Genomic DNA, 26,232 nt, shown 5'->3' on the forward strand with positions numbered 1-26,232 from the left:
TCACTGCGACAACTGTCGATAGGACGTAGCTGGTAAATTCGCTCTGGTTATCTACTCCGATTTCAGAGCACTCTAGTCTAACTTTAGCACTAAGTAACTGACACATTTACGAACGCTCAACGCCTGTTAAAATATGGGCAGTGTCAGTAAACATCGGCAAAAAAAGAAAACATTTAAGTTGCCAACAGCACAGATGCAGTCACCAAGGCTCTGGATAACAAAAACTGCCTAACCAGCTCTGCTAGGATGAGTACAATGGTGAGAGTGAGCTGTTCTTTCATTTGTGTCTGAAAGTAGCTAGCAAGCTAACCAACGTTAGCCAGTTAACAGCAGTCAAGCACCCAAGCTAAGTCAGAACGCTCGGATCAACCCTACTCCTCGGCCAGAGCGTCCAGTGTGCGCTCTGAATGCTCCGAGAGCAAAATGCTCTGAATTTACAAACGGACAATCTGACAACGCTCAGTTTACAAAATGCCCAGAGCACACTGACACTCCAGATTCAATTTACAAACACACCCTTAGTATAAGCCAGCCTTTAGTCTTGACATCTTTGATTGTTTAGCACATGGCCTCACATGTGAATCCTTAAAGAGATGGGTGGGGATAAAGCTTTAAAGGCTGTGAACAATGCTGAATGGGTGTAGACAAAGAGCTCCCCAGAACGTGTACCAAAACATTCAAGGGCCATTTTCTCAAAAGTGAGGTTACAAGTTCATCAACTTTCAAAGCAGAATGACTTCCCCATTGTTCCTCAACTGTAGTGTATGATACCATTTTATAGCTATGAGTCTCTACTTTTATCCAATGTACAATGCTACATAGAACCAAATCAAGCCGGTCGTTCACATATGTCCTCTAGAAAATGTTAATTTATACTCTGCACATGTCCTTAACTACACCATCTAATTCCCTGCTGAGCAAGGAGGGGTCACTGACTGCCTGGCCATGTGCCCTCTACACACAGACACATCACGTATGTGGCTGTGTGGAATAAAAATGCATGGCCTGGTCAGGGACAAACCCAGTGCTGCTGGGGAGAACTCCTTCCACCTCACCAGGGACAGCTGGAATAACAGTCCCATGAATACATTCATTCAGATGAGGAAGGTAGTGTATTCTAAAGTGGGGGAGGGGTGAAAGAGAACAGATATGTTCTGCTTGTCTTAGGGAGCGTGTTGGACAGTCTCGGCTTGAAACATCAGCTAGACTAAAGCACATGACACTTGCAAGACTGTCTAGCACGCTGTGGAAGAATGACATGACAATTGAGAGGATGACTGGTGTCGAGAGGGGATATTCGCAGTGTATATCATATTCCATCTATACGAGTCTCATTACGGCGGTGCGTTTCTACAGGTACTTCCTGGCGCTCACCTCAACACAATACATTTACATATAACCTCTCTCCCAGCAGCCCTAAGGACTGATGAGAGAGACACCAAGGGTCAGAGGTCAAGGTAATGAAAAAAATAATGATTCCTTGAAAGTTTCCATTCCGTTAGATCTCAGAGAGAAAGACAGACCCATATCCATAGAAGGCCCGGTGAAGGGTGCCATCGTTCATTAAGAGTGGGAGAGCACCTCTGGGCTCCTGTGGAGCGGCCCCTCTGTCCCTCTCCCAGACAAAGAGGCTCTAATTAAGGGAGCCCCCGTCCCCCCTGACTCCCCACTGAGCCTACTGGCCTACTTGCCTAAATGAGGATTTAGACTGAAGCCCCGGGGAAAGCTCACATTTATTGAAATAGACACAGATTCATCAGGGACGACAGGCTTTGCTTATGTAGATTGGATCTGGGGTTCGGTTCAATGTGATACACAACGTGTGTGTGTGTGTGTATTGGTGTGTGTTTGAACAAATGCAAATCAAGACCTCTTACACAATACGAGCTGAATTATTTTGTATTCATTCATGAACTGAAAATCCCAAACCAACTCCGGTAAAAAAAAAAAAAAAACTGAAATTGGAAAATAAATAAATAAATCACAGAACAAAACAGGAATTCTGAATCAACTTTGATTTTCAGCAGTTTTTTTTCTGTATATTATATGAGTGCTGCTACACCTGGCTGTGCTATAGTGGTACGGCGGCAGAGCTAGCTACCGCTCCTGGGGGAGTTCACGTCAGGTCTGAAAATAAACCGAGCACACACAGAAGAATTTGACGCAAACAGGGCTGTTTCAGTCAACTGGAAAATGAGCTTGGAAACAGGCAAAGGAGAGAAAAGAACAGAACAGATTTGTTTTTTGTTTTCCCTCGCTTGCTCTGACACATGATCAGTCAGTTTCTGTGTTTTAGTATTAGCGGTGATGGGATAGAGTATATCTGATAGACTGATGTGTTTAGGGCTGGGAAACAAGCGCTTGTGTGTGTTTGTGTGTATTGAGTAGTGCATAATACACAGATATCCATCACGGTTATCCTTCACAATGAGAAGAGACACTGTAAATAATTAATATTGATGATTGTCCCCTCTTCAGATTCAAGTGATCGATCCCCTTGGTGACAAACAAAGCATTTCATGGTTTTATCTAAATGACGAAACAGTAAATCAAAGACCTGCCACTTCAAAAACTATATTTAAGACAAAACATATGGATTTCATGACAAACAGAGAGATGCATATTGTCTTTCCTGAAAGCACAGGAGACTGCAGTTGAAACCCTTCCTAGAGACACCAACCCAGTGGTGACACCAGATTCCATCTCTGGGATTTTCAAATCAAATGTTATTTGTCACACGAGCCGAATAAAACAGGTGTAGACCTTACAGTGAAATGCTTAATTTACAAGCCCTTAACCAACAATGCAGTTAAGAAAAAATAAATAATAATAATTAAAGAGCAGCAGTGAATAACAATTGCAAGGCTATATACAGGGAGAGTCAATGTGTCAATGTGCGGGGGCACCGGTGTCGAGGTAATTGAGATAATTATGTACATGCAGATAGGGTTGTTAAAGTGGCTATGCATAGATAATAGAGTAGTAGCAGCGTGGGGGGGGGTGCACAAATAGTCTGGGTAGCTTGGGGGTAGAAGCTGTTTAGAAGCCTCTTGGACCTAGACTTAGTTCTCCGGTACCGCTTGCCATGCGGTAACAGAGAGAACAGTCTATGACGAGGGTGGCTGGAGTCTTTGACAATTTTTAGGGCCTTCCTCTGATACCGCCTGGTATTGAGGTTCTGGATGGCAGGAAGCTTGGCCCCGGTGATGTACTGGTCCATACGCACTACCCTCTGTAGTACCTTGCGGTCTTTTGAGGATCTGAAGACCCATGCCAAATCTTTTCAGTCTCCTGAGGGGGAATAGGTTTTGTCGTGCCCTCTTCGTGATTGTCTTGGTGTGCTTGAACCATGTTAGTTTGTTGGTGATGTGAACACCAAGGAACTTGAAGCTCTCAACCTGCTCCACTACAGCCCCACCCATGAGAATGGGGGCGTGCTCGGTCCTCCTTTTCCTGTAGTCCACAATCATCTCCTTAGTCTTGATCACGTTGAGGGAGGTTGTTATTCTGGCACCACACAGCCAGGTCTTTGATCTCCTCCTTATAGGCCGTCTCATCGTTGTCGGTGATCAGGCCTACCACTGTTGTGTCATCAGCAAACTTAATGATGGTGTTGGAGTTGTGCCTGGCCGTGCAGTCGTGAGTGAACAGGGAGTACAGTAGGGGACTGAGCACACACCTCTGAGGGGCCCCCGTGTTGAGGATCAGCATGGCGGATGTGTTGCTACCTACCCTCAGCACCAGGGGGCGGCCCGTCAGGAAGTCCAGGATCCAGTTGCAGAGGGAGGTGTTTAGTCCCAGGGTCCTTAACTTAGTGATGAGCTTTGAGGACACTATGCTGTTGAACGCTGAGCTGTAGTCAATGAATAGCATTCTCACATAGGTGTTCGTTTTGTCCAAATGTGAAAGGGCAGTGTGGAGTGCAATAGAGATCCCTCAGGTTTGTTTAAGCCATTTCCCTTCGACACTCCGGCTAATAACATGTTCCGATGCACATGTGGCCAAGGCATGATGAGAGTGGCCTCCTGTTGTCATGTATCGTTCATGCTGTTCTGGTCTCTTCCCCCCTTTCCCCACAACTGTTCTTGTCACTGTTCGGCAGAAATGGAATGAAATTAACAAGAACCTGGACTATATTTAGCGATTCGTTGATGCGACCCAATTCAGGCTACAAATAAATATATTTGATTGATTTGGTCATTCATTGAACATTGTGCAGCCAAATATAAAATAGCTTTGCTAAGGATCTATGAGTATTTTGCTCATTCTGATAGTTCATCATTGACAGACACCATCTCCCTCGCTCCAGCTCTTCCTCCCCTCTCCCTCCCTCGGTTTCTCTGCTGTTTAATGAGATATTTTTAGCCTGCCCGTGCAGGCGTGAAACGCTCAGTCGGGAGGGGGGCCCTGGGGTGGATGCCAATACATACACACACACACACACACGTTCTCCTGACGCCATACCAATCGTTACATCTTTTCGTTCCTCTGATTTTCTAGAACTGCTCTGGGAATGCTCTAGCTCAGTAAAATACCCAGTGTGTGCTGATTGGCTCTGTCATGTAAAGCATTGAACTTTAGACACACACTATTCCGTAAGTGGGAATATGAGGGTTAAATAGACTGAGGGCTTTGCTCTCACACAAATACAGATTTACAGGAGATAAAAATAAATAAAAACGAACACCGTTTGTGACTCAACCCCCCGGCCGTGAGTGTGAGAAGAGAGAAAAGTGAGAGAAAGAAACACAGAGAGAGAGAGGAAACGAGAGAGAGGGAGAGACGGCGACATAGAGTAAGAGAGACCGAGGAGTGCAAGAGAGAAAAAGGAGAGAAGAGCAACGGAGACAGAGAAAGAGAGTGAGCGAGATGGAGAAAAAGAGAGACATGCTTAAATACCTCACAGGAGGTATACATGGAACGGAGTGAGAGACAAAAAATCCCTCACGCCTTGGGGAACCTTACAGCACAGTGAGTGTCCCAGATCCCCATATTAGACAGAGCTTTGGGGTGATTGAGCCATCTGTATTCATGCTGGTGTGAACATTCCCAGACACCAAGGTCAGCCATATTGGTCAGGCCGGGATCAAAGGATGAGCCACAGGGCAGGGTGACTTATTTATGGTGGGCAGTGTGTGTGTGTGTGTGGAGAGGGGGTTCTTAGTCTGTCCTTAACCCGACACTGGGCCAATTGTGCGCCGCCCTATGGGACTCCCAATCACGGCCAGTTGTGATACAACCTGGAATCGAACCAGGGTCTGTAGTGACACCTCTAGCGCAGATGCAGAGGCTTAGACCGCTGCGCCCCTTGGGAGCCCCCAATTAACCCATAATGTCTGAGTGGGTCTACACCCATCTCATTAGCAGACAATGAGCCTGACAGAGCCTAGTATGATAGCCACTTTATGACATTGAGTTGGCTTCAAAAACGCATCCTTCCTCATCTAACCAGAACGCAAGAGGCAAAAAAAACTATACATGCTAAATGCTAACCAATTTATAGAAGGGGGAAGTCAACAAATGAGAGACAAGAAGAAGTGCAACAAGTCAAAAACACTCCTAAAGCCCATGCATTGACATAAGTGTGTGAGGAGATATAGGTCTGCACCTTCAACACACCTCCACACGGCGAGCCAAAAGGAGTGTGGGTTACCAGGGAGGGTCTATTCCCTAAGGAGTCTCACTATCGCACGAGACTCTGAATTTAGCCTCCGTCTATCAGAAGTCACACGACCCACTTTGGGAATCCCCAGCGCAAGGAGTAACCTTGAATGTCCGAACTGTAACTAATTCCCTCAAACATAAAGTTAGACGGCTGGTATTAGATCAGTGCCCTGCTCGTGGTGGACACAGAGAAAGGGACACACACAAATATAGGGACAGACTGATTTGATAACACATGAACTAACTAAGTCAATACAGTGCAGTGAACCAAAAACCAATCCACTGTCAACATTTCTGTGCTTTGATAAGGCTTTAATAACACCATATAGGGGTATAGATAAAGATCACCCAATTGGCAAACCACCATCTACAGGTTGGCAGAAGTACATCACCCTGCATCCCACAGCTGGGATGTATACCACCCTGGAGTCATGGCAAAATTCCCAACCTGGCCCCATTCCATCATGTCCACCTAATAATTCCTCTCATTCCTAATTGGGAAAATCCTGTATCACTCCTCACCTCGATAGATGATGTGCGTCCAGACACAAAAATGTTTGCTGTGCATTGTGGGTGCTACACATTGCTGGTGGATGAGGTGAGTTTGAGGGGTTGGTTAAATGCAGAAGACACATTTCAGTTGAATGCATTCAGTTGTACAACTGACTAGGTATCCCCCTTTCTACTTACTATGTTCCTCCAGTCCTGCCCCTGGTATCTGACTGACACACAGACAGCAGATCTGGGGTTTCCCTCCTCCAAGGTCACCTTCAGCTGAGGAAGGGAGAGATGTGATCTCCCTGCTAGCACTATTCTTTCCTATCTCTCCTCCTCATCTCGCCCCACTCTCTTTATATATCTCTCCTCCTCATCTCGCCCCAATCTCTTTATATATCTCTCCTCCTCATCTCGCCCCACTCTCTTTATATATCTCTCCTCCTCATCTCACCCCACTCTCTTTATATATCTCTCCTCCTCATCTCGCCCCACTCTCTCTCCTCCTCATCTCACCCCACTCTCTTTATATATATATATATATATATATATATATATATATATATATATATATATATATATATATATATATATATATATATATATATATATATATATATATATATCTCCTCATCTCGCCCCACTCTCTTTATCTCTCCTCATCTCGCCCCACTCTCTTTATCTCTCCTCATCTTGCCCCACTCTCTTTATCTCTACAATTCATTCCATTTCTGTCTCACAAAATCTTGCACACCAACTCACTTTCCCTCACCGATCTCTCCTCCCATTCCAATTGATTTCACTCCCTCCATCTCCCCGCTCTTTTTGCCTCACATTATCCATCTTCTCTCGGGTAGGGGCCGGGCGTGGCTCAGTGGAGCCAATCAGTCAAGCCAATCCTAGAATGGGATCAATCATGGGAAAAAAACACCAATACACTTTCTCAACCCTCTCTGGGCCACCCTCTATTCAACACCTCAGCAATCTAATCTTCTCTCTGTACCATAAAGGGGGTTGTGTAAGGAGTAGGGTACTGTTTCCTCTCTCCAGCTATAATCTCTCTCCTGTAATTCATGTTCTGTTCTAGACATAGCTCCTCTCTGTGATACAATTACATTCCCTTCTCTTAGTCCTAATCATCCCTCCCCCCTCTCATTTAGTCCTATCATCCCTCCCTCCCTCCCTCCCGTCATTTAGTCCTATCATCCCTCCCTCCCTCCCTCCCGTCATTTAGTCCTATCATCCCTCCCTCCCTCCCTCCCGTCATTTAGTCCTATCATCCCTCCCTCCCTCCCTCCCGTCATTTAGTCCTATCATCCCTCCCTCCCTCCCTCCCTCCCGTCATTTAGTCCTATCATCCCTCCCTCCCTCCCTCCCTCCCGTCATTTAGTCCTATCATCCCTCCCTCCCTCCCTCCCGTCATTTAGTCCTATCATCCCTCCCTCCCTCCCTCCCTCCCGTCATTTAGTCCTATCATCCCTCCCTCCCTCCCTCCCTCCCGTCATTTAGTCCTATCATCCCTCCCTCCCTCCCTCCCGTCATTTAGTCCTATCATCCCTCCCTCCCTCCCTCCCGTCATTTAGTCCTATCATCCCTCCCTCCCTCCCTCCCGTCATTTAGTCCTATCATCCCTCCCTCCCTCCCGTCATTTAGTCCTATCATCCCTCCCTCCCTCCCGTCATTCAGTCCTATCATCCCTCCCTCCCTCCCGTCATTCAGTCCTATCATCCCTCCCTCCCTCCCGTCATTTAGTCCTAATCATCCCTCCCTCCCGTCATTTAGTCCTAATCATCCCTCCCTCCCGTCATTTAGTCCTAATCATCCCTCCCTCCCGTCAATTAGTCCTAATCATCCCTCCCTCCCGTCAATTAGTCCTAATCATCCCTCCCTCCCGTCAATTAGTCCTAATCATCCCTCCCTCCCGTCATTTAGTCCTAATCATCCCTCCCTCCCGTCATTTAGTCCTAATCATCCCTCCCTCCCGTCATTTAGTCCTAATCATCCCTCCCTCCCGTCTTTTAGTCCTAATCATCCCTCCCTCCCGTCTTTTAGTCCTAATCATCCCTCCCTCCCGTCTTTTAGTCCTAATCATCCCTCCCTCCCGTCTTTTAGTCCTAATCATCCCTCCCTCCCGTCTTTTAGTCCTAATCATCCCTCCCTCCCGTCATTTAGTCCTAATCATCCCTCCCTCCTGTCTCTTAGTCCTTGTCTGTGTGTCTGTGTGTGTCTGTGTGTGTGTGTGTGTGTCTGTGTGTGTGTGTGTGTGTGTGTGTGTGTGTGTCTGTCAGCAGCCCATTAAGGTTTGTGGAGGGATAATCAGCAGCGCCATACAGACAACGGGAGCCCCGGCCCACGCACCAACCCAACCCGCTCCCCACAGCTGCCTCAGAAAGAAGGAGAGAGCGAGAGAGAATAAGGGAACAAATAGACCCAAGCTACATCCTGGACAGGCAGTCCATTCTACAAAAGCAAGACTTTGTATAGTAGCACCAAGATATAGACCCTAAGGTCATCAAGAATGCATGTCTATTTCTACTACTGGCAGTATCCCTTCAGTTATCCCATAGTGACTGGGGTTGTGACACAGAAGGCTACACTGTGACTCATGTCAGAAATCAAAGCAGGTTAACTGATACCAGTATGAGAGTCATAACCTTGCTTGGTGTTTTAATCCCTCTCCACAAGGGGTACTAAGGATATAAAATGAAAGAAGAACTGTAAAAACAGTTGAACATAACCCTGAGCAAGAGTTCCCCAGACGTTGTTACCACTGTCGCAACAGGCGCCTGACCACATCCAATTACTGAAATGACTCATGTTCACACAGCTATGACTGTACATTGTCCATTAAAAAGTAAGCAGGAGTGAAATGGGGGAAGTTGGACGGCAGGTCACTTGGTTAAATAGTGCATGAAGTCCAAAAATCAAGGAAATGTTGGGGAGACTTTTCCCTGTCATTGACTGGTAGACTAAGACATGTGACTGCTCAACATTGCAACACAAACCAGAACCACATACAGCATTCCTCTGGGTAACGTCATTTTATTTGCTATTTACTGACAAATGTGTGATAATAAAATGGGTGCTTCTCTACAACTGCATCACAGGAGGTTGGTGGCAACTTAATTGGGGATGACGGGCTTGTGGTAATGGCTGGAGCGGAATGGTATCAAACACATGGTTTCCATGGTTTCTATGTGTTTGATACCGTTCACTCCGTTCCGGACATTATTGTGAGCCGTCCTCCCCTCAGCAGCGTCCTGTGAACTCCATATTAATGTAATTGCCATGTTACCATGTAATGTGAAGATAAACGCCAGGTAAAAACTTACAACCATCACCTTTCTGTTTCTCACTGGAAACTTTTGACAGGGACTTTTGACAGGGAGTTTTGGGGCATTTAGTTGTTTTCAACATAAACAGCAAAGACAAGGTAAAAACATGGTAAAGGCACCTACCCCTAGCGGATAGCTTCTTAGTGTTGATGATTTTGGCAGCATACTCCTGTCCGCTGGAGATCCTCATACATCTTTTCACTATGGAGAAAGCTCCCCTTTAGGGAACACAAAGACGTTGATGAGTAGACGATCAAACTGACACAGAGAGCAATAGTAATGCCGTCTTTTTGTCGGCACTAATTTCGCCATGGTTCGTTTTTGAAACAAATGCCGAAAATAAGGTCTGGTAAACACAGGCTTAGGAGATGTTATACGTTTTGTTTCATCCAAAAAACCCTTTCCTTTCTCGATAGAGTGGTGAGGAGGAATCTACCGTGTCCGGAAGTGACTTCACCATACATTTTCTGGATTCATGTGCACCCAGCTATATCCTCTCCCAGATGTGTTTTCCCTGACTAAACTTGCTGGCTAGCTGAACTATGCTAATTTTTGTCCACATTGCCAAACTTCATAAATACTGCACCCTCAACTTCAAAACTCCTTTTCTAGTTATACAATCATGTAACTCATAAATTTGCTGAAAATAAACTTAAATTATTTATTGTTTTGTTGAATAGTCATGACTGGTTTGAGCTATCTGTCGAGTCGTAAAACAACAGTAGAGAATTATATAATTCCCGGGTTTTAGGACTGCAAGCTATATATGGCAAGATGGCGCTTAAGAGAGCTCGCTAGCTTGTAGTCCTAACACTCGGAAATAAGATACGTCAGGTTTGTTCAGCCATTCCTAATGAATAGGGTTTTGGAATAAACGCCAAAAATAAAGTCAGAGGTTAACACAGGCTTAGGAGATCTCATACTTTCTGTTCTATGAGATAATATCAGTTAGTTAACATGACCTTTATGAATTATGAAGCCTTTATGTGCTTTTTATCATTACATAAATTCTTCAACATTCACAAAAAGTGACGTTACCCAAGAAGGCAAAGGTAACTGAACTAAATGACTATCGCCCCTTAGCACTCACTTATGTCATCATGAAGTGCTTTGAGAGGCTAGTCAAGGATCATATCACCTCCACCTTAACTTCAGCTTGACCTTCAGCTTGCCTCCAGAAAAAAAATGTGCCCGAACAGGCAAAAAAAAGCTAGCTGAAGTCCAAAATGTCATTATAATATATGCAGGAAAGGAGTGGGTGTGTCGAAAGAAAAATAGTGCACGTGTGGAAAGGAGTGGGTGTGTGGAAAGAAAAGTAGCGCGCGTGTGGAAAGAAGTGGGTGTGTGGAAAGAAAAGTAGCGCACGTGTGGAAAGGAGTGGGTGTGTGGAAAGAAAAGTAGCGCGCGTGTGGAAAGGAGTGGGTGTGTGGAAAGAAAAGTAGCGCGCGTGTGGAAAGGAGTGGGTGTGTGGAAAGAAAAGTAGCGTGCGCGTGTGGAAAGAAGTGGGTGTGTGGAAAGTAGCGCGCGTGTGGAAAGGAGTGGGTGTGTGGAAAGAAAAGTAGCGCGCGTGTGGAAAGGAGTGGGTGTGTGGAAAGCGCTCTGCTATAGATAAGACGGTTTTGATTGAGTGTGTTATTTTTCTTCAGTTTCTTACCACGCAACTACCGTACATTGAGCTAACACAACATAAGAGTTTGGATTTATGTTTTTAAGCCACTCAGTCGTATTTGACTGTTCGTTTTACACAAATAACACGACCGCGATACCCAGTAAGAAGCAAGTCGGCAGGCAGGCCGATACAACACTGGTCATTATCTACTTGTGGGGGAGCCCAATCTGCCCGCAAAACGTTCTTGAGTGTCAACAAATCTGCCAAATTAGCTGATTCGCTTTCCATACAACTACTTCGGTCGCAGCTATCCATATTTACACTGTTACCATTTCTCTCTATAACAACCTACTAGCTAGTGCACGTGGGGGACATGAATACATACCCAGCTAGCTCAATGGATCTGGGCCGATTCCAGCTGAGAGTCTGGGCACTCCGCCTAGTCAGACGTCATGTGGTCACGAGTCTGGGCCGCCTTCGGCAGTATTACTTATGGCTAGGATGCGGGGATTGAGCTCGGGCCGATTCCGGTGCGAGTTATCTGTCCCAAATGTATTACTTGGGGCTCAGGCCGATTGGGGCTATTCTGGCAGATGATTACACAAGCTGCTTTATATAATTAATATTTCATTATTTATTTTTCCATATTTTCTCTGTTTCTGTGATCAAAAAATACAATTAACATTTAAATGAAATTCTTTAAGAGTCCTGTGTAGTATTTTGATACTTTGTGCAAGACAACTGATAAGCATTGAAAACGTTGTGGATGTAGCCTCCCAAGTTGTAACTGACAGTTAGACTTACAGGTTATGTCGTTGTTTTGTGTTTGAATTGTTTACGTGTTCGCTGTGCGGGGAAATGATAAGACAAGCGGAACTACGTAGCTAATAACTGTTGTAACGGGGATTCTTATTGTAGCAACACACTTTTGGAGGGAAGGCAATCCCGCGCTGTGTTAGCTAAGTTTTCATGTCATCGGGTGTAGTTCATAAAGTTTGAAGCGTATATGTTAGGATGGTAACGTTATAATAATTAAGGATGAAGCGTGAATTCATGCCAGGAATAATAAGTGTGAAGTTTGATTTCCTCCCTTCTGTAATAAGCAGCCAATGAGGTATTTTTCCTTTATTCATGTGTTTAATCTAATACTGTTATAGCGCCGGCTAAACTGTTTATGTATGTAAGCACTTCAGAGTTATACCAAGCTAATAAGTCACTCGTAAGATAAGGTTGTAAGAGTGTGCTTAACTGTATTTTTCATTTACTTTATAGTTCTCACGGAAGGTGATAATTCGGACTAAATCTACAGAATAAAGCCGCCAGTTAAAATCAAGGAACGGTTGTGCTCGTGGTTACTGGAGGGAGCTAAACAAGTGGCGCAGCGGTCTAAGACACTGCATCGTGTTGCTACAGATGCTGGTTCGAGACCAATGCCGGCCGCGACCGGGAGACCGATGAGGCGACGCACAGCCCAGCGTCGTCCGAGTTAGGGAAGGGTATGGCCGGCCGGGATATCCTTGTCCCATCGCGCTGTAGTGACTCCTGTGGCTGGCCAGGCGCATGCACGGTCACCAGGTGTATGGTGTTTCCTCTGGACACAAAATGTTTTTTTGTGAATGGGTATAATTTGTACGTATAATAGTAATATCGGGCCGCTTCTGGTAAGATGCTGGAAAAGTCGGCTGAATTCTGGTAGACGGAAACGGCCCGATGTATTTGGGCCAATTCTGGACAGTCATTAATTTTGATTCCGGGCCGATTCAATCAGTTCCGGCCCCCCGGAAGAGGGTAGTTGCTAGTTGGGTATGGAGAGGTTGATTACCAAACCTAATTGCTGTATTTAACCTGATGCATACAACTCAAAAGAAATAGGGATATACTGAAAACATGCATCTATATTTATTTTCTTTGCGTCAGTGGTGTACACATTAATTCAAGTTTTAGTAGTCAAACTCAGATGGGGATGGCTGTGAGAGGCCCATGCTCGGTGGACCACAGTGGAGATTAGGCCTAGGCTAGAAGATGCAGCCTCACGCTGGAAAAAGCACTGAAGACCGCGTAAGTAGAAGTGACCTAATTGTCCCCAAAGCCGCCCGTGCTTTGCTGGTAAAGTAGAGCAGGCTACTGTCAGCAATGCCAAGGGATTCTTTTCCGTCACCCGGGCTAAGTGCTGCTTTTAAAAACATTTAACGCGGTAACCTTTCGCTCTACTATGCATTTAAAACCCATCACTCATCGATGCGTTTACATGCTAAAACGATGGCATTTATTATTTGGTTTATGATGATAAAATAGACCCAATAATACCATATGGTCGGAATGGGCATGTGCGCTGGCCGCTTGGCAATAGCAATCAGTGGATCAATAAGTCACATTTATGGCAATTTCATTTTGCTGTGAGCAAGGAATGACATCACAGCTGGGAAAACAAGGGATTTCTCCATAAACTTAGACACTACCATTTACGACAGCTCACCACTAGGAAATTACCGCCCCAATACAGTTGTTGTTCCATTTAAAGGGCGGTGACTTGTTAGACGAAAATGATGTCAAGAGCAATTGAAATACTACGTAAACATTCAGTAAAGATACCAAAACAAACGCAACGACGGTTTTGGAAAGAAAAGTTAGGAAATATACATTTGAAGACCAAACGTATGGTTTGAATACAACGGGTACGGTTTCTGTGCACCACACACAGGTAACAGGTAATCAAGAATAACCACCCGTTTAGAGCACCAGTAGATAAACATAATCCAATGCAGATATGTATTGGAGAGAAATAACAAAAACATTGTAAATACTTACTTTCCCAGCTCTTCGTAGAGATTAAACTCGTCGGTAAATCTGGTACAGGTTGTCAAAGCCATGGCAAACGACGCGTGCAGAGGAGAGGGAAGACTGTCTCTTTCGGTCGGGACTTTAAACCTCACAGTCTCCAACGTTTCAAAGTGATACTTGTCTTCTCTGAAACGATAAAATAAATTCTCAGAATAAAAATGAACTGCAAATCTTCTTTTTACTTTTCCTGGTCAGTTTCCGAATCCAGGAATTGTTCTTGGCACGGAGTTCACGGGTTATCAAGGACGTCGATACTCGGGTCGCGTTCCCCTGCGCAGAAGTTACATGCATTAACCAATGGTTGCGTGCGACATCATCGACTGTGTCATCGACTGGCAGATCGCTATAACATATGATGTGCTTAGTTAAACTTAAAATACCTATCCAGACGTTGAAAGGTTTGGCAAACGTCAGCAACGCTTGGGCAGAGGACGCGTCCCTTCTATTATTTGTGCCTGCCTACACTTCGCTTTGAGTGCGATACTTTTTCTATCGAGCGCTTCCTGATTTTGAAAACTGTGGAGTACAACGCCTCCCCCTAGCTGTAACCACGGACCCTTTACAGTCAATGTCACGGACCCTCACTGTAAAAAGGCCTACATTTATCACCGACTGTAGCCCAGGGATCATCAACAAAATTCAGCCGCGGGCCTTTTTTTCTTGAGTGGATGGTCAGGGGTCGGAACATAATTACAAATATTTTGTAGACTGCAAATTGGCCTCATGAAGCCCAAACGGATATAATATTTGACTAAAACAATAATTTCAGACCTTACTTCCTTCTATATGATCACATATCTCTTATGTGTGGGAATACTTTGGAACATAGTATTTCCCAAATTAAAATCAATTTGAGCTGGTTTGCTGTTGTTTTAGTATTTAATGTCCCCCCTCAATAAATAAATGTTATAGGTTGATTTCTGAGTAGAGCACAATAATTTGGGTAGCAGGCAAGCGGGCTTTACAATATTTTTTTCAAATCAGAAAACCTATAAATAAAATCAACCCTGCTGTAGCCTATAGTGCATTCGGAAAGCATTTACACCCCTTCCCTTTTTCCACATCTTGTTACGTTACAGCCTTATTCTAAGATGGATCAAATATTTTTTTCCCCTCATCAATCTACACACAATAACCCATAATGACAAAGAAAAACATTATTTTTAGAAGATGTTGCACTTTTATTAAAAATAAAAACAGAAATACCTTATTTACATATGTATTCAGACCCTTTGCTATGAGACTCGAAATTGAGCTCAGCTTTCTATTGATCTTCATTGAGATGTTTCTACAACTTGATTGGAGTCAAACTGTGGTAAATTCAATTGATTGGACATGATTTGGAAAGGCACACACCTGTCTATATAAGGTCCAATAGTTGACAGTGCAAAAACTGTCAACTACTGTCAACTATCAGAGCAAAAACCAAGGCATGAGGTCAAAAGAATTGTCCGTAGAGACAGGATTGCCGAGACAGGATTGTGTCAAGGAATGGATCTGGGGAAGGGTACCAAAAAATTGCTGCAACATTGAAGGTTCTAAGAACCGAGAGTGGCCTACATCATTCTTAAATGGAAGAAGTTTGGAACCACCAAGGCTCTTCCTAGAGCTGGCCACCCTGCAAAACTGAGCAATTAGGGGAGAAGGGCCTTGGTCAGGAAGGTGACCAAGAACCCGATGGTCATTTTGACAGAGCTCCAGAGTTCCTCTGTGGAGATGGGAGAACCCTCAAGAAAGACAACCATCTCTGCAGCACTCCACCAATCAGGCCTTTGTAGTAGAGTGGCCAGACGGATGCCACACTCCTCAGTAAAAGGCACATGACAGCCCACTTGGAGTTTGCCAAAAGGCACTTAAAGACTCTACCCCTCCAGGACTGGGGTTGCTTACCCCTCCAGGACCAGGGTTGCCTACCCCTCCAGGACCGGGGTTGCCTACCCCTCCAGGACCGGGGTTGCCTACCCCTCCAGGACCGGGGTTGCCTACCCCTCCAGGACAAGGGTTGCCTACCCATCCAGGACCGGGGTTGCCTACCCCTCCAGGACCGGGGTTGCCTACCCCTCCAGGACAAGGGTTGCCTACCCCTCCAGGACAAGGGTTGCCTACCCCTCCAGGACCGGGGTTGCCTACCCCTCCAGGACAAGGGTTGCCTACCCCTCCAGAACCGGGGTTGCCTACCCCTCCAGGACCAGGGTTGCCTACCCCTCCAGGACCAGGGTTGCCTACCCCTCCAGGACCAGGGTTGCCTACCCCTCCAGGACCAGGGTTGCCTACCCCTCCAGGACCAGGGTTGCCTACCCCTCCAGGACCGGGGTTGCCTACCCCTCCAGGACCGGGGTTGCCTACCCCTCCAGGACCGTGGTTGCCTACCCCTCCAGAACCGGGTTTGCCTACCCCTCCAGGACCGGGGTTGCCTACCCCTCCAGAACCGTGGTTGCCTACCCCTCCAGGACCGTGGTTGCCTACCCCTCCAGGACCAGGGTTGCCTACCCCTTTGCACTAGACTAAACGCATATTGTTCTGCTCTGTCAATTTTTTAGAAATAGTGTCACTTCTGTCCCATCATATGATAGCGATTATAGTCATACAGGCGACATTCAATTATTTCCAAGAATTCCATTCATATTTCTTACCATATTTGCATCAGCTCCATCACCCATGACAATGTTCTATATTTGGAATAACTGAGGTGTGTGTGTACTAGCCCAGTGGTTCCCACCCAGGAGTACTAGGACCCCTGGTACTTGGCCTATCCACAGGGGGTACTTGAGAAGACTCATGAGACCAAATGCACATGAGGGGGTACTTCAGGGATAATCCGGTTAGAGCATAATTCAGTTGGTGGTACAGTAACCCCCAAAATTTGCGAACCACTACACTAGCCGACTGATTTCTGGACTCACACCGCCCTCTTGTGGGAATTTAAGGACGATGCATGCACTTTGCCCTGCTCCATGTCTCACTGCTCAGTCTAGACATCACTGCTCCATTTATTGCCTGATAATGGTCATGTCCTGTGTGACCACAACTGACCACATTAACTTTAATGCCCAGTGAACTAACACATACACAGATTAAACTGATCAAAATGTCAGGCTATGGTCAGACTCTGACCATATTAGGAGAATGTCAGGCTATGGCCAGACTCTGTCCATATTAGGAGAATGTCAGGCTATGGTCAGACTCTGACCATACGAGGATAATGTCAGGCTGTGGTCAGACTCTGACCATACGAGGATAATGTCAGGCTATGGCCGGACTCTGACCATATTAGGAGAACGTCAGGCTATGGCCAGACTCTAACCATACGAGGATAATGTCAGGCTATGGTCAGACTCTGACCATACGAGGAGAATGTCAGGCTATGGCCAGACCCTAACCATACGAGGAGAATGTCAGGCTATGGCCAGACTCTGACCATACGAGGAGAATGTCAGGCTATGGCCGGACTCAGACCATACGAGGATATTGTCAGGCTATGGCCAGACTCTGACCATACGAGGAGAATGTCAGGCTATGGCCGGACTCTGACCATACGAGGATAATGTCAGGCTATGGCCAGACTCTGACCATACGAGGATAATGTCAGGCTATGGTCAGACTCTGACCATACGAGGAGAATGTCAGGCTATGGCCAGACTCTGACCATACGAGGAGAATGTCAGGCTATGGCCAGACTCTGACCATATTAGGAGAATGTCAGGCTATGGCCGGACTCTGACCATACGATGATAATGTCAGGCTATGGCCAGACTCTGACCATACGAGGAGAATGTCAGGCTATGGCCAGACCCTAACCATACAAGGAGAATGTCAGGCTATGGCCGGACTCTGACCATATTAGGAGAATGTCAGGCTATGGCCAGACTCTGACCATATTAGGAGAATGTCAGGCTATGGCCGGACTCTGACCATACGATGATAATGTCAGGCTATGGTCAGACTCTGACCATACAAGGAGAATGTCAGGCTATGGCCAGACTCTGACCATACAAGGATAATGTCAGGCTATTGCCAGACTCTGACCATACGAGGGGAATGTCAGGCTATGGCCAGACCCTAACAATACGAGGAGAATGTCAGGCTATGGCCAGACTCTGACCATACGAGGAGAATGTCAGGCTATGGCCAGACTCTGACCATACAAGGATAATGTCAAGCTATGGCCGGACTCTGACCATATTAGGAGAATGTCAGGCTATGTCCAGACTCTGACCATATTAGGATAATGTCAGGCTATGGTCAGACTCTGACCATACGAGGATAATGTCAGGCTATGGCCAGACTCTGACAATACGAGGATAATATCAGGCTATGGCCGGACTCTGACCATATTAGGAGAATGTCAGGCTATGGTCAGACTCTGACCATACGAGGAGAATGTCAGGCTATGGTCAGACTCTGACCATACGAGGATAATGTCAGGCTATGGTCAGACTCTGACCATACGAGGAGAATGTCAGGCTATGGCCAGACTCTGACCATACGAGGAGAATGTCAGGCTATGGCCAGACTCTGACCATATTAGGAGAATGTCAGGCTATGGCCGGACTCTGACCATACGATGATAATGTCAGGCTATGGCCAGACTCTGACCATACGAGGAGAATGTCAGGCTATGGCCAGACCCTAACCATACAAGGAGAATGTCAGGCTATGGCCGGACTCTGACCATATTAGGAGAATGTCAGGCTATGGCCAGACTCTGACCATATTAGGAGAATGTCAGGCTATGGTCAGACTCTGACCATACGAGGATAATGTCAGGCTATGGTCAGACTCTGACCATACAAGGAGAATGTCAGGCTATGGCCAGACTCTGACCATACAAGGATAATGTCAGGCTATTGCCAGACTCTGACCATACGAGGGGAATGTCAGGCTATGGCCAGACCCTAACAATACGATGAGAATGTCAGGCTATGGCCAGACTCTGACCATACAAGGATAATGTCAGGCTATGGCCAGACTCTGACCATACAAGGATAATGTCAAGCTATGGCCGGACTCTGACCATATTAGGAGAATGTCAGGCTATGTCCAGACTCTGACCATATTAGGATAATGTCAGGCTATGGTCAGACTCTGACCATACGAGGATAATGTCAGGCTATGGCCAGACTCTGACAATACGAGGATAATATCAGGCTATGGCCGGACTCTGACCATATTAGGAGAATGTCAGGCTATGGTCAGACTCTGACCATACGAGGAGAATGTCAGGCTATGGTCAGACTCTGACCATACGAGGATAATGTCAGGCTATGGTCAGACTCTGACCATAACAGGAGAATGTCAGGCTATGGCCAGACTCTGACCATATTAGGAGAATGTCAGGCTATGGCCAGACTCTGACCATATTAGGAGAATGTCAGGCTATGGCCAGACTCTGACCATATTAGGAGAATGTCAGGCTATGGTCAGACTCTGACCATACGAGGAGAATGTCAGGCTATGGATGGACTCTGACCATATTAGGAGAATGTCAGGCTATGGCCAGACTCTGACCATATTAGGAGAATGTCAGGCTATGGCCAGACTCTGACCATATTAGGAGAATGTCAGGCTATGGCCAGACTCTGACCATATTAGGAGAATGTCAGGCTATGGCCAGACTCTGACCATATTAGGAGGAAGAGATCAGAATAATTTGTTACAGAATAAAAAGGGAGAGTCCGTCAAACATCCTATTTATTTACATGTCAGAGGTGACTGGCAGTGCATAATACCTAGGGGAGAGTGGGGTAAGTTGAGCCACCCTTGTTTCTAGGAAACCATAATCATTATACCAAATATTTAGGAAGAGATCATCATTTCATGATGTCTGTGAAGCAAAAACCACATGGAAAAAGTGCTAAGCAAGTTTGGTCCAAAAAACAGAAGAATTGATTGTTTTAGAGGTGTCATAATGCTTGTATCTAAACCAAAGTATATCAATTTAAGACTGTTCTATACATCTGTTGTGGTCTCTATACGCTTCAATATGAGGTCTTAAACCTAGGATGAAAGGCCATCCTTGTAGCTTTGTGGGCTAATATAATCAAAATGTTTGCCTTGGGGTAAGTTGAGCAAATGACCAATTGAAGTGTTTTCTTCCCAGGCATTATCGTTGGAATATAAGGTAACAACAGGCTTGGCCTATGTTAAAAGTGTTTTAAAAAAAGTACAAAGTGTTTATTAGGTGTGGGGTAAGTTGAGCCATCCTTGTTTCTAGGAAACCATAATCATTATACCAAATATGTGTTAAAATATGCTTAAAATTATTAAAAGACAAAAAAGCGATTGATTGTGTTGAATAGTGTTTGGGAAATATAGATAGACATGGTTTTAAAAAGGTAGTGGAAATATTTCATTCAGTACAGAAATGTCTAAGCGGCTTACCCTGTTCCGCGGCTCAACTTACCCCATAAGCTGTTTTCAAACCTGTCATGTTTACATGAATTCTGATTATTTCCACATCCTGAAATATATGTAGATAACTTTGTTAGAAACAATACTATGTTTCCCATTATGGAGTGATGCTGAACGTAATGGTTCAACTTACCACTTACCCAACTCTCCACTACCTCAAATCAAATCAAAGTTTATTTGTCACGTGCGCTGAATACAACAGGTGTAGACCTTCCAGTGAAATGCTTACTTAGGCTCTAACCAATAGTGCTAAAAAGGTATTAGGTGAACAATAGGTAGGTAAAGAAATAAAACAACAGTAAAAAGACAGGCTATATATAGTAGCGAGGCTATAAAATTAGCGAGGCTACATACAGACACCGGTTAGTCAAGCTGATTGAGGTAGTATGTACATGTAGATATGGTTAAAGTGACTATGCATATATGATGAAGAGAGAGTAGCAGTAGCGTAAAAGAGGGGGGTGGTGGGTGGGACACAATACAGATAGCCCGGTTAGCCAATGTGTGGGAGCACTGGTTGGTCGGCCCAATTGAGGTAGTATGTACATCAATGTATAGTCCAATTTGTAAGTCGCTCTGGATAAGAGCGTCTGCTAAATGACTTAAATGTAAATGTAAATGTAGTTAGTGACTATGCATATACGATAAACAGAGAGTAGCAGCAGCGTAAGAAAGAGGGGTTGGGGGGCACACAATGCAATTGATTACCTGTTCAGGAGTCTTAAGGCTTGGGGGTAAACACTTTTGAGAAGCCTTTTTCTCCGAGACTTGGCGCTCCAGTACCTCATTCTATACTCCTTCCATGTGTGTGTGTGTGTCCGTGTGTGCGTCCGTTCGTGCGTGTGGGTTTGTGACCACTCATAAAACTGCTTATGAAGCCAAGATGTTCGGGAAAGTTTCTGACATGGGCTACGGGAGAAAATGTCTCAAATAAATGATTTGATTCATACAGTAACACAGAAAGGACAACATCTTTCCATGTATAATTTAGGATGAATATATTTCCATATGAATTGTGCTCTCTCGTATTTTGACAGTGATTAGACACAACTGACACATATGAATACACATTCTACACAACATCATATGCGGTGCCGTCACGTTTGATAATGATTGACAGTTTGACATTAAACGTCCTCCTGTACTCTTCCCGCACAGTTTAATCCTGACTAAATATGCACGCTCTGACATTTCCCAAGCGGCCCGTCACTAAAATGAATGATGAAATAACACATGACCTTACATTTAATAACGGTACATCTTTCTCTTGAAGCAGGGAGAACGTGTGGACTTCACATGAAGAATCGGAGCTTCTCTGATACCTCTATCTGTTTCAGTGGGAAGGTCAACAACCTCAACAATAGACCACTTAAACCCAGAAGGAATTGAACCTCGGTTTCTTCGTTACAAAACAAAAATAAAATATTATTTGGAGAAGATAAAGGTTAAGTAAAAATGAAACAAATTAAAAGTGAGGACAGATGGTGAGAGGGGCTATATAATGGAATTTGCATCCCAATATTCTCCTTTCTGTCCAGATGTTGGATCAGATTGTGATCTGAAACTTTACCTCCTTCGCCTAATACCATGAGTAGGGCTCTGGGGGAAAACCCAAAGCCTTATAATCGCAGAGCAACTATAGTTGTAGGACACAACTATTGCTGTCCTGCCTATTGCCCATACTGCTGTCCTGCCTATTGTCCATACTGCTGTCCTGCCTATTGTCCATACTGCTGTCCTGCCTATTGTCCATACTGCTGTCCTGCCTATTGCCCATATTGCTGCCCTGCCTATTGTCCATACTGCTCTCCTGCCTATTGCCCATACTGCTGTCCTGCCTATTGCCCATACTGCTGTCCTGCCTATTGTCCATACTGCTGTCCTGCCTATTGCCCATACTGCTGCCCTGCCTATTGTCCATACTGCTGTCCTGCCTATTGTCCATACTGCTGTCCTGCCTATTGCCCATACTGCTGTCCTGCCTATTGCCCGATACTGCTGTCCTGCCTATTGTCCATACTGCTGTCCTGCCTATTGCCCATACTGCTGTCCTGCCTATTGTCCATACTGCTGCCCTGCCTATTGCCCATACTGCTGTCCTGCCTATTGTCCATACTGCTGTCCTGCCTATTGTCCATACTGCTGTCCTGCCTATTGTCCATACTGCTGTCCTGCCTATTGCCCATACTGCTGTCCTGCCTATTGTCCATACTGCTGTCCTGCCTATTGTCCATACTGCTGTCCTGCCTATTGTCCATACTGCTGTCCTGCCTATTGCCCATACTGCTGTCCTGCCTATTGTCCATACTGCTGTCCTGCCTATTGTCCATACTGCTGTCCTGCCTATTGCCCATACTGCTGCCCTGCCTATTGTCCATACTGCTGTCCTGCCTATTGTCCATACTGCTGTCCTGCCTATTGCCCATACTGCTGTCCTGCCTATTGTCCATACTGCTGTCCTGCCTATTGTCCATACTGCTGTCCTGCCTATTGTCCATACTGCTGTCCTGCCTATTGTCCATACTGCTGTCCTGCCTATTGTCCATACTGGTGTCATGCCTATTGTCCATACTGCTGTCCTGCCTATTGCCCATACTGCTGTCCTGCCTATTGTCCATACTGCTGTCCTGCCTATTGCCCATACTGCTGTCCTGCCTATTGCCCATACTGCTGTCCTGCCTATTGCCCATACTGCTGTCCTGCCTATTGCCCATACTGCTGTCCTGCCTATTGCCCATACTGCTGTCCTGCCTATTGCCCATACTGCTGCCCTGCCTATTGTCCATACTGCTGCCCTGCCTATTGTCCATACTGCTGTCCTGCCTATTGCCCATACTGCTGTCCTGCCTATTGCCCATACTGCTGTCCTGCATATTGTCCATACTGCTGTCCTGCCTATTGTCCATACTGCTGTCCTGCCTATTGTCCATACTGCTGTCCTGCCTATTGTCCATACTGCTGTCCTGCCTATTGCCCATACTGCTGCCCTGCCTATTGTCCATACTGCTGTCCTGCCTATTGCCCATACTGCTGCCCTGCCTATTGTCCATACTGCTGCCCTGCCTATTGCCCATACTGCTGCCCTAGCTATTGCCCATACTGCTGCCCTAGCTATTGCCCATACTGCTGTCCTATCTATTGCCCATACTGCTGTCCTGCCTATTGTCCATACTGCTGTCCTGCCTATTGTCCATACTGCTGTCCTATCTATTGCCCATACTGCTGTCCTGCCTATTGCCCATACTGCTGTCCTGCCTATTGCCCATACTGCTGTCCTGCCTATTGCCCATACTGCTGTCCTGCCTATTGCCCATACTGCTGCCCTGCCTATTGCCCATACTGCTGTCCTGCCTATTGCCCATACTGCTGTCTTGCCTATTGCCCATACTGCTGTCCTGCCTATTGTCCATACTGCTGTCCTGCCTATTGTCCATACTGCTGTCCTGCCTATTGTCCATACTGCTGTCCTGCCTATTGTCCATACTGCTGTCCTGCCTATTGTCCATACTGCTGCCCTGCCTATTGCCCATACTGCTGTCCTGCCTATTGCCCATACTGCTGCCCTGCCTATTGCCCATACTGCTGCCCTGCCTATTGCCCATACTGCTGCCCTGCCTATTGCCCATACTGCTGCCCTGCCTATTGTCCATACTGCTGTCCTGCCTATTGTCCATACTGCTGTCCTGCCTATTGCCCATACTGCTGTCCTGCCTATTGCCCATATTGCTGTCCTGCCTATTGTCCATACTGCTGTCCTGCCTATTGTCCATACTGCTGTCCTGCCTATTGTCCATACTGCTGTCCTGCCTATTGTCCATACTGCTGTCCTGCCTATTGCCCATACTGCTGTCCTGCCTATTGTCCATACTGCTGCCCTGCCTATTGCCCATACTGCTGCCCTGCCTATTGCTCATACTGCTGTCCTGCCTATTGCCCATACTGCTGTCCTGCCTATTGTCCATACTGCTGTCCTGCCTATTGCTCATACTGCTGCCCTGCCTATTGCCCATACTGCTGCCCTGCCTATTGCTCATACTGCTGCCCTGCCTATTGCCCATACTGCTGTCCTGCCTATTGTCCATACTGCTGTCCTGCCTATTGCTCATACTGCTGCCCTGCCTATTGCCCATACTGCTGTCCTGCCTATTGTCCATACTGCTGTCCTGCCTATTGTCCATACTGCTGTCCTGCCTATTGTCCATACTGGTGTCATGCCTATTGTCCATACTGCTGTCCTGCCTATTGCCCATACTGCTGTCCTGCCTATTGTCCATACTGCTGTCCTGCCTATTGCCCATACTGCTGTCCTGCCTATTGCCCATACTGCTGTCCTGCCTATTGCCCATACTGCTGTCCTGCCTATTGCCCATACTGCTGTCCTGCCTATTGCCCATACTGCTGCCCTGCCTATTGTCCATACTGCTGCCCTGCCTATTGCCCATACTGCTGTCCTGCCTATTGTCCATACTGCTGTCCTGCCTATTGTCCATACTGCTGTCCTGCCTATTGTCCATACTGCTGTCCTGCCTATTGTCCATACTGCTGTCCTGCCTATTGTCCATACTGCTGCCCTGCCTATTGCCCATACTGCTGTCCTGCCTATTGCCCATACTGCTGCCCTGCCTATTGCCCATACTGCTGCCCTGCCTATTGCCCATACTGCTGCCCTGCCTATTGCCCATACTGGTGCTCTGCCTATTGTCCATACTGCTGTCCTGCCTATTGTCCATACTGCTGTCCTGCCTATTGCCCATACTGCTGTCCTGCCTATTGCCCATATTGCTGTCCTGCCTATTGTCCATACTGCTGTCCTGCCTATTGTCCATACTGCTGTCCTGCCTATTGTCCATACTGCTGTCCTGCCTATTGTCCATACTGCTGTCCTGCCTATTGCCCATACTGCTGTCCTGCCTATTGTCCATACTGCTGCCCTGCCTATTGCCCATACTGCTGCCCTGCCTATTGCTCATACTGCTGTCCTGCCTATTGCCCATACTGCTGTCCTGCCTATTGTCCATACTGCTGTCCTGCCTATTGCTCATACTGCTGCCCTGCCTATTGCCCATACTGCTGCCCTGCCTATTGCTCATACTGCTGCCCTGCCTATTGCCCATACTGCTGTCCTGCCTATTGTCCATACTGCTGTCCTGCCTATTGCTCATACTGCTGCCCTGCCTATTGCCCATACTGCTGTCCTGCCTATTGTCCATACTGCTGTCCTGCCTATTGTCCATACTGCTGTCCTGCCTATTGTCCATACTGGTGTCATGCCTATTGTCCATACTGCTGTCCTGCCTATTGCCCATACTGCTGTCCTGCCTATTGTCCATACTGCTGTCCTGCCTATTGCCCATTCTGCTGTCCTGCCTATTGCCCATACTGCTGTCCTGCCTATTGCCCATACTGCTGTCCTGCCTATTGCCCATACTGCTGTCCTGCCTATTGCCCATACTGCTGCCCTGCCTATTGTCCATACTGCTGCCCTGCCTATTGTCCATACTGCTGTCCTGCCTATTGTCCATACTGCTGTCCTGCCTATTGCCCATACTGCTGTCCTGCCTATTGCCCATACTGCTGTCCTGCCTATTGTCCATACTGCTGTCCTGCCTATTGTCCATACTGCTGTCCTGCCTATTGTCCATACTGCTGTCCTGCCTATTGTCCATACTGCTGTCCTGCCTATTGCCCATACTGCTGCCCTGCCTATTGTCCATACTGCTGTCCTGCCTATTGCCCATACTGCTGCCCTGCCTATTGTCCATACTGCTGCCCTGCCTATTGCCCATACTGCTGCCCTAGCTATTGCCCATACTGCTGCCCTAGCTATTGCCCATACTGCTGTCCTATCTATTGCCCATACTGCTGTCCTGCCTATTG

At 46.3% G+C, this 26,232-nt stretch overlaps 1 protein-coding gene across 10 annotated transcripts in view; it reads right to left on the reverse strand.

Annotated features, from left to right (window-relative positions):
• Positions 1-14,385, reverse strand: part of LOC129865873 (calcium/calmodulin-dependent protein kinase type II delta chain) — a 99,170-nt gene extending 84,785 nt beyond the window's left edge. For 4 of the 10 annotated variants that reach the window (XM_055938943.1, XM_055938939.1, XM_055938940.1 and 1 more), the window contains exons 1-2: positions 13,912-14,382; positions 9,618-9,712 (exon numbers count right to left, since the gene is read on the reverse strand). In XM_055938943.1, the coding sequence (XP_055794918.1) occupies positions 9,618-9,712; positions 13,912-13,973 (157 nt within the window). In that variant the 5' untranslated portion in view covers positions 13,974-14,382. Of the gene's footprint in view, positions 1-9,617; positions 9,713-13,911 lie in introns of all 10 variants that reach the window. The other 6 variants (XM_055938941.1, XM_055938935.1, XM_055938942.1 and 3 more) reach the window with 4 other exon arrangements.
• Positions 14,386-26,232: the final 11,847 nt, after the last annotated feature.

This window comes from Salvelinus fontinalis, chromosome 11 (genome assembly GCF_029448725.1).
Source record: "Salvelinus fontinalis isolate EN_2023a chromosome 11, ASM2944872v1, whole genome shotgun sequence".
NCBI lineage: Eukaryota > Metazoa > Chordata > Actinopteri > Salmoniformes > Salmonidae > Salvelinus > Salvelinus fontinalis.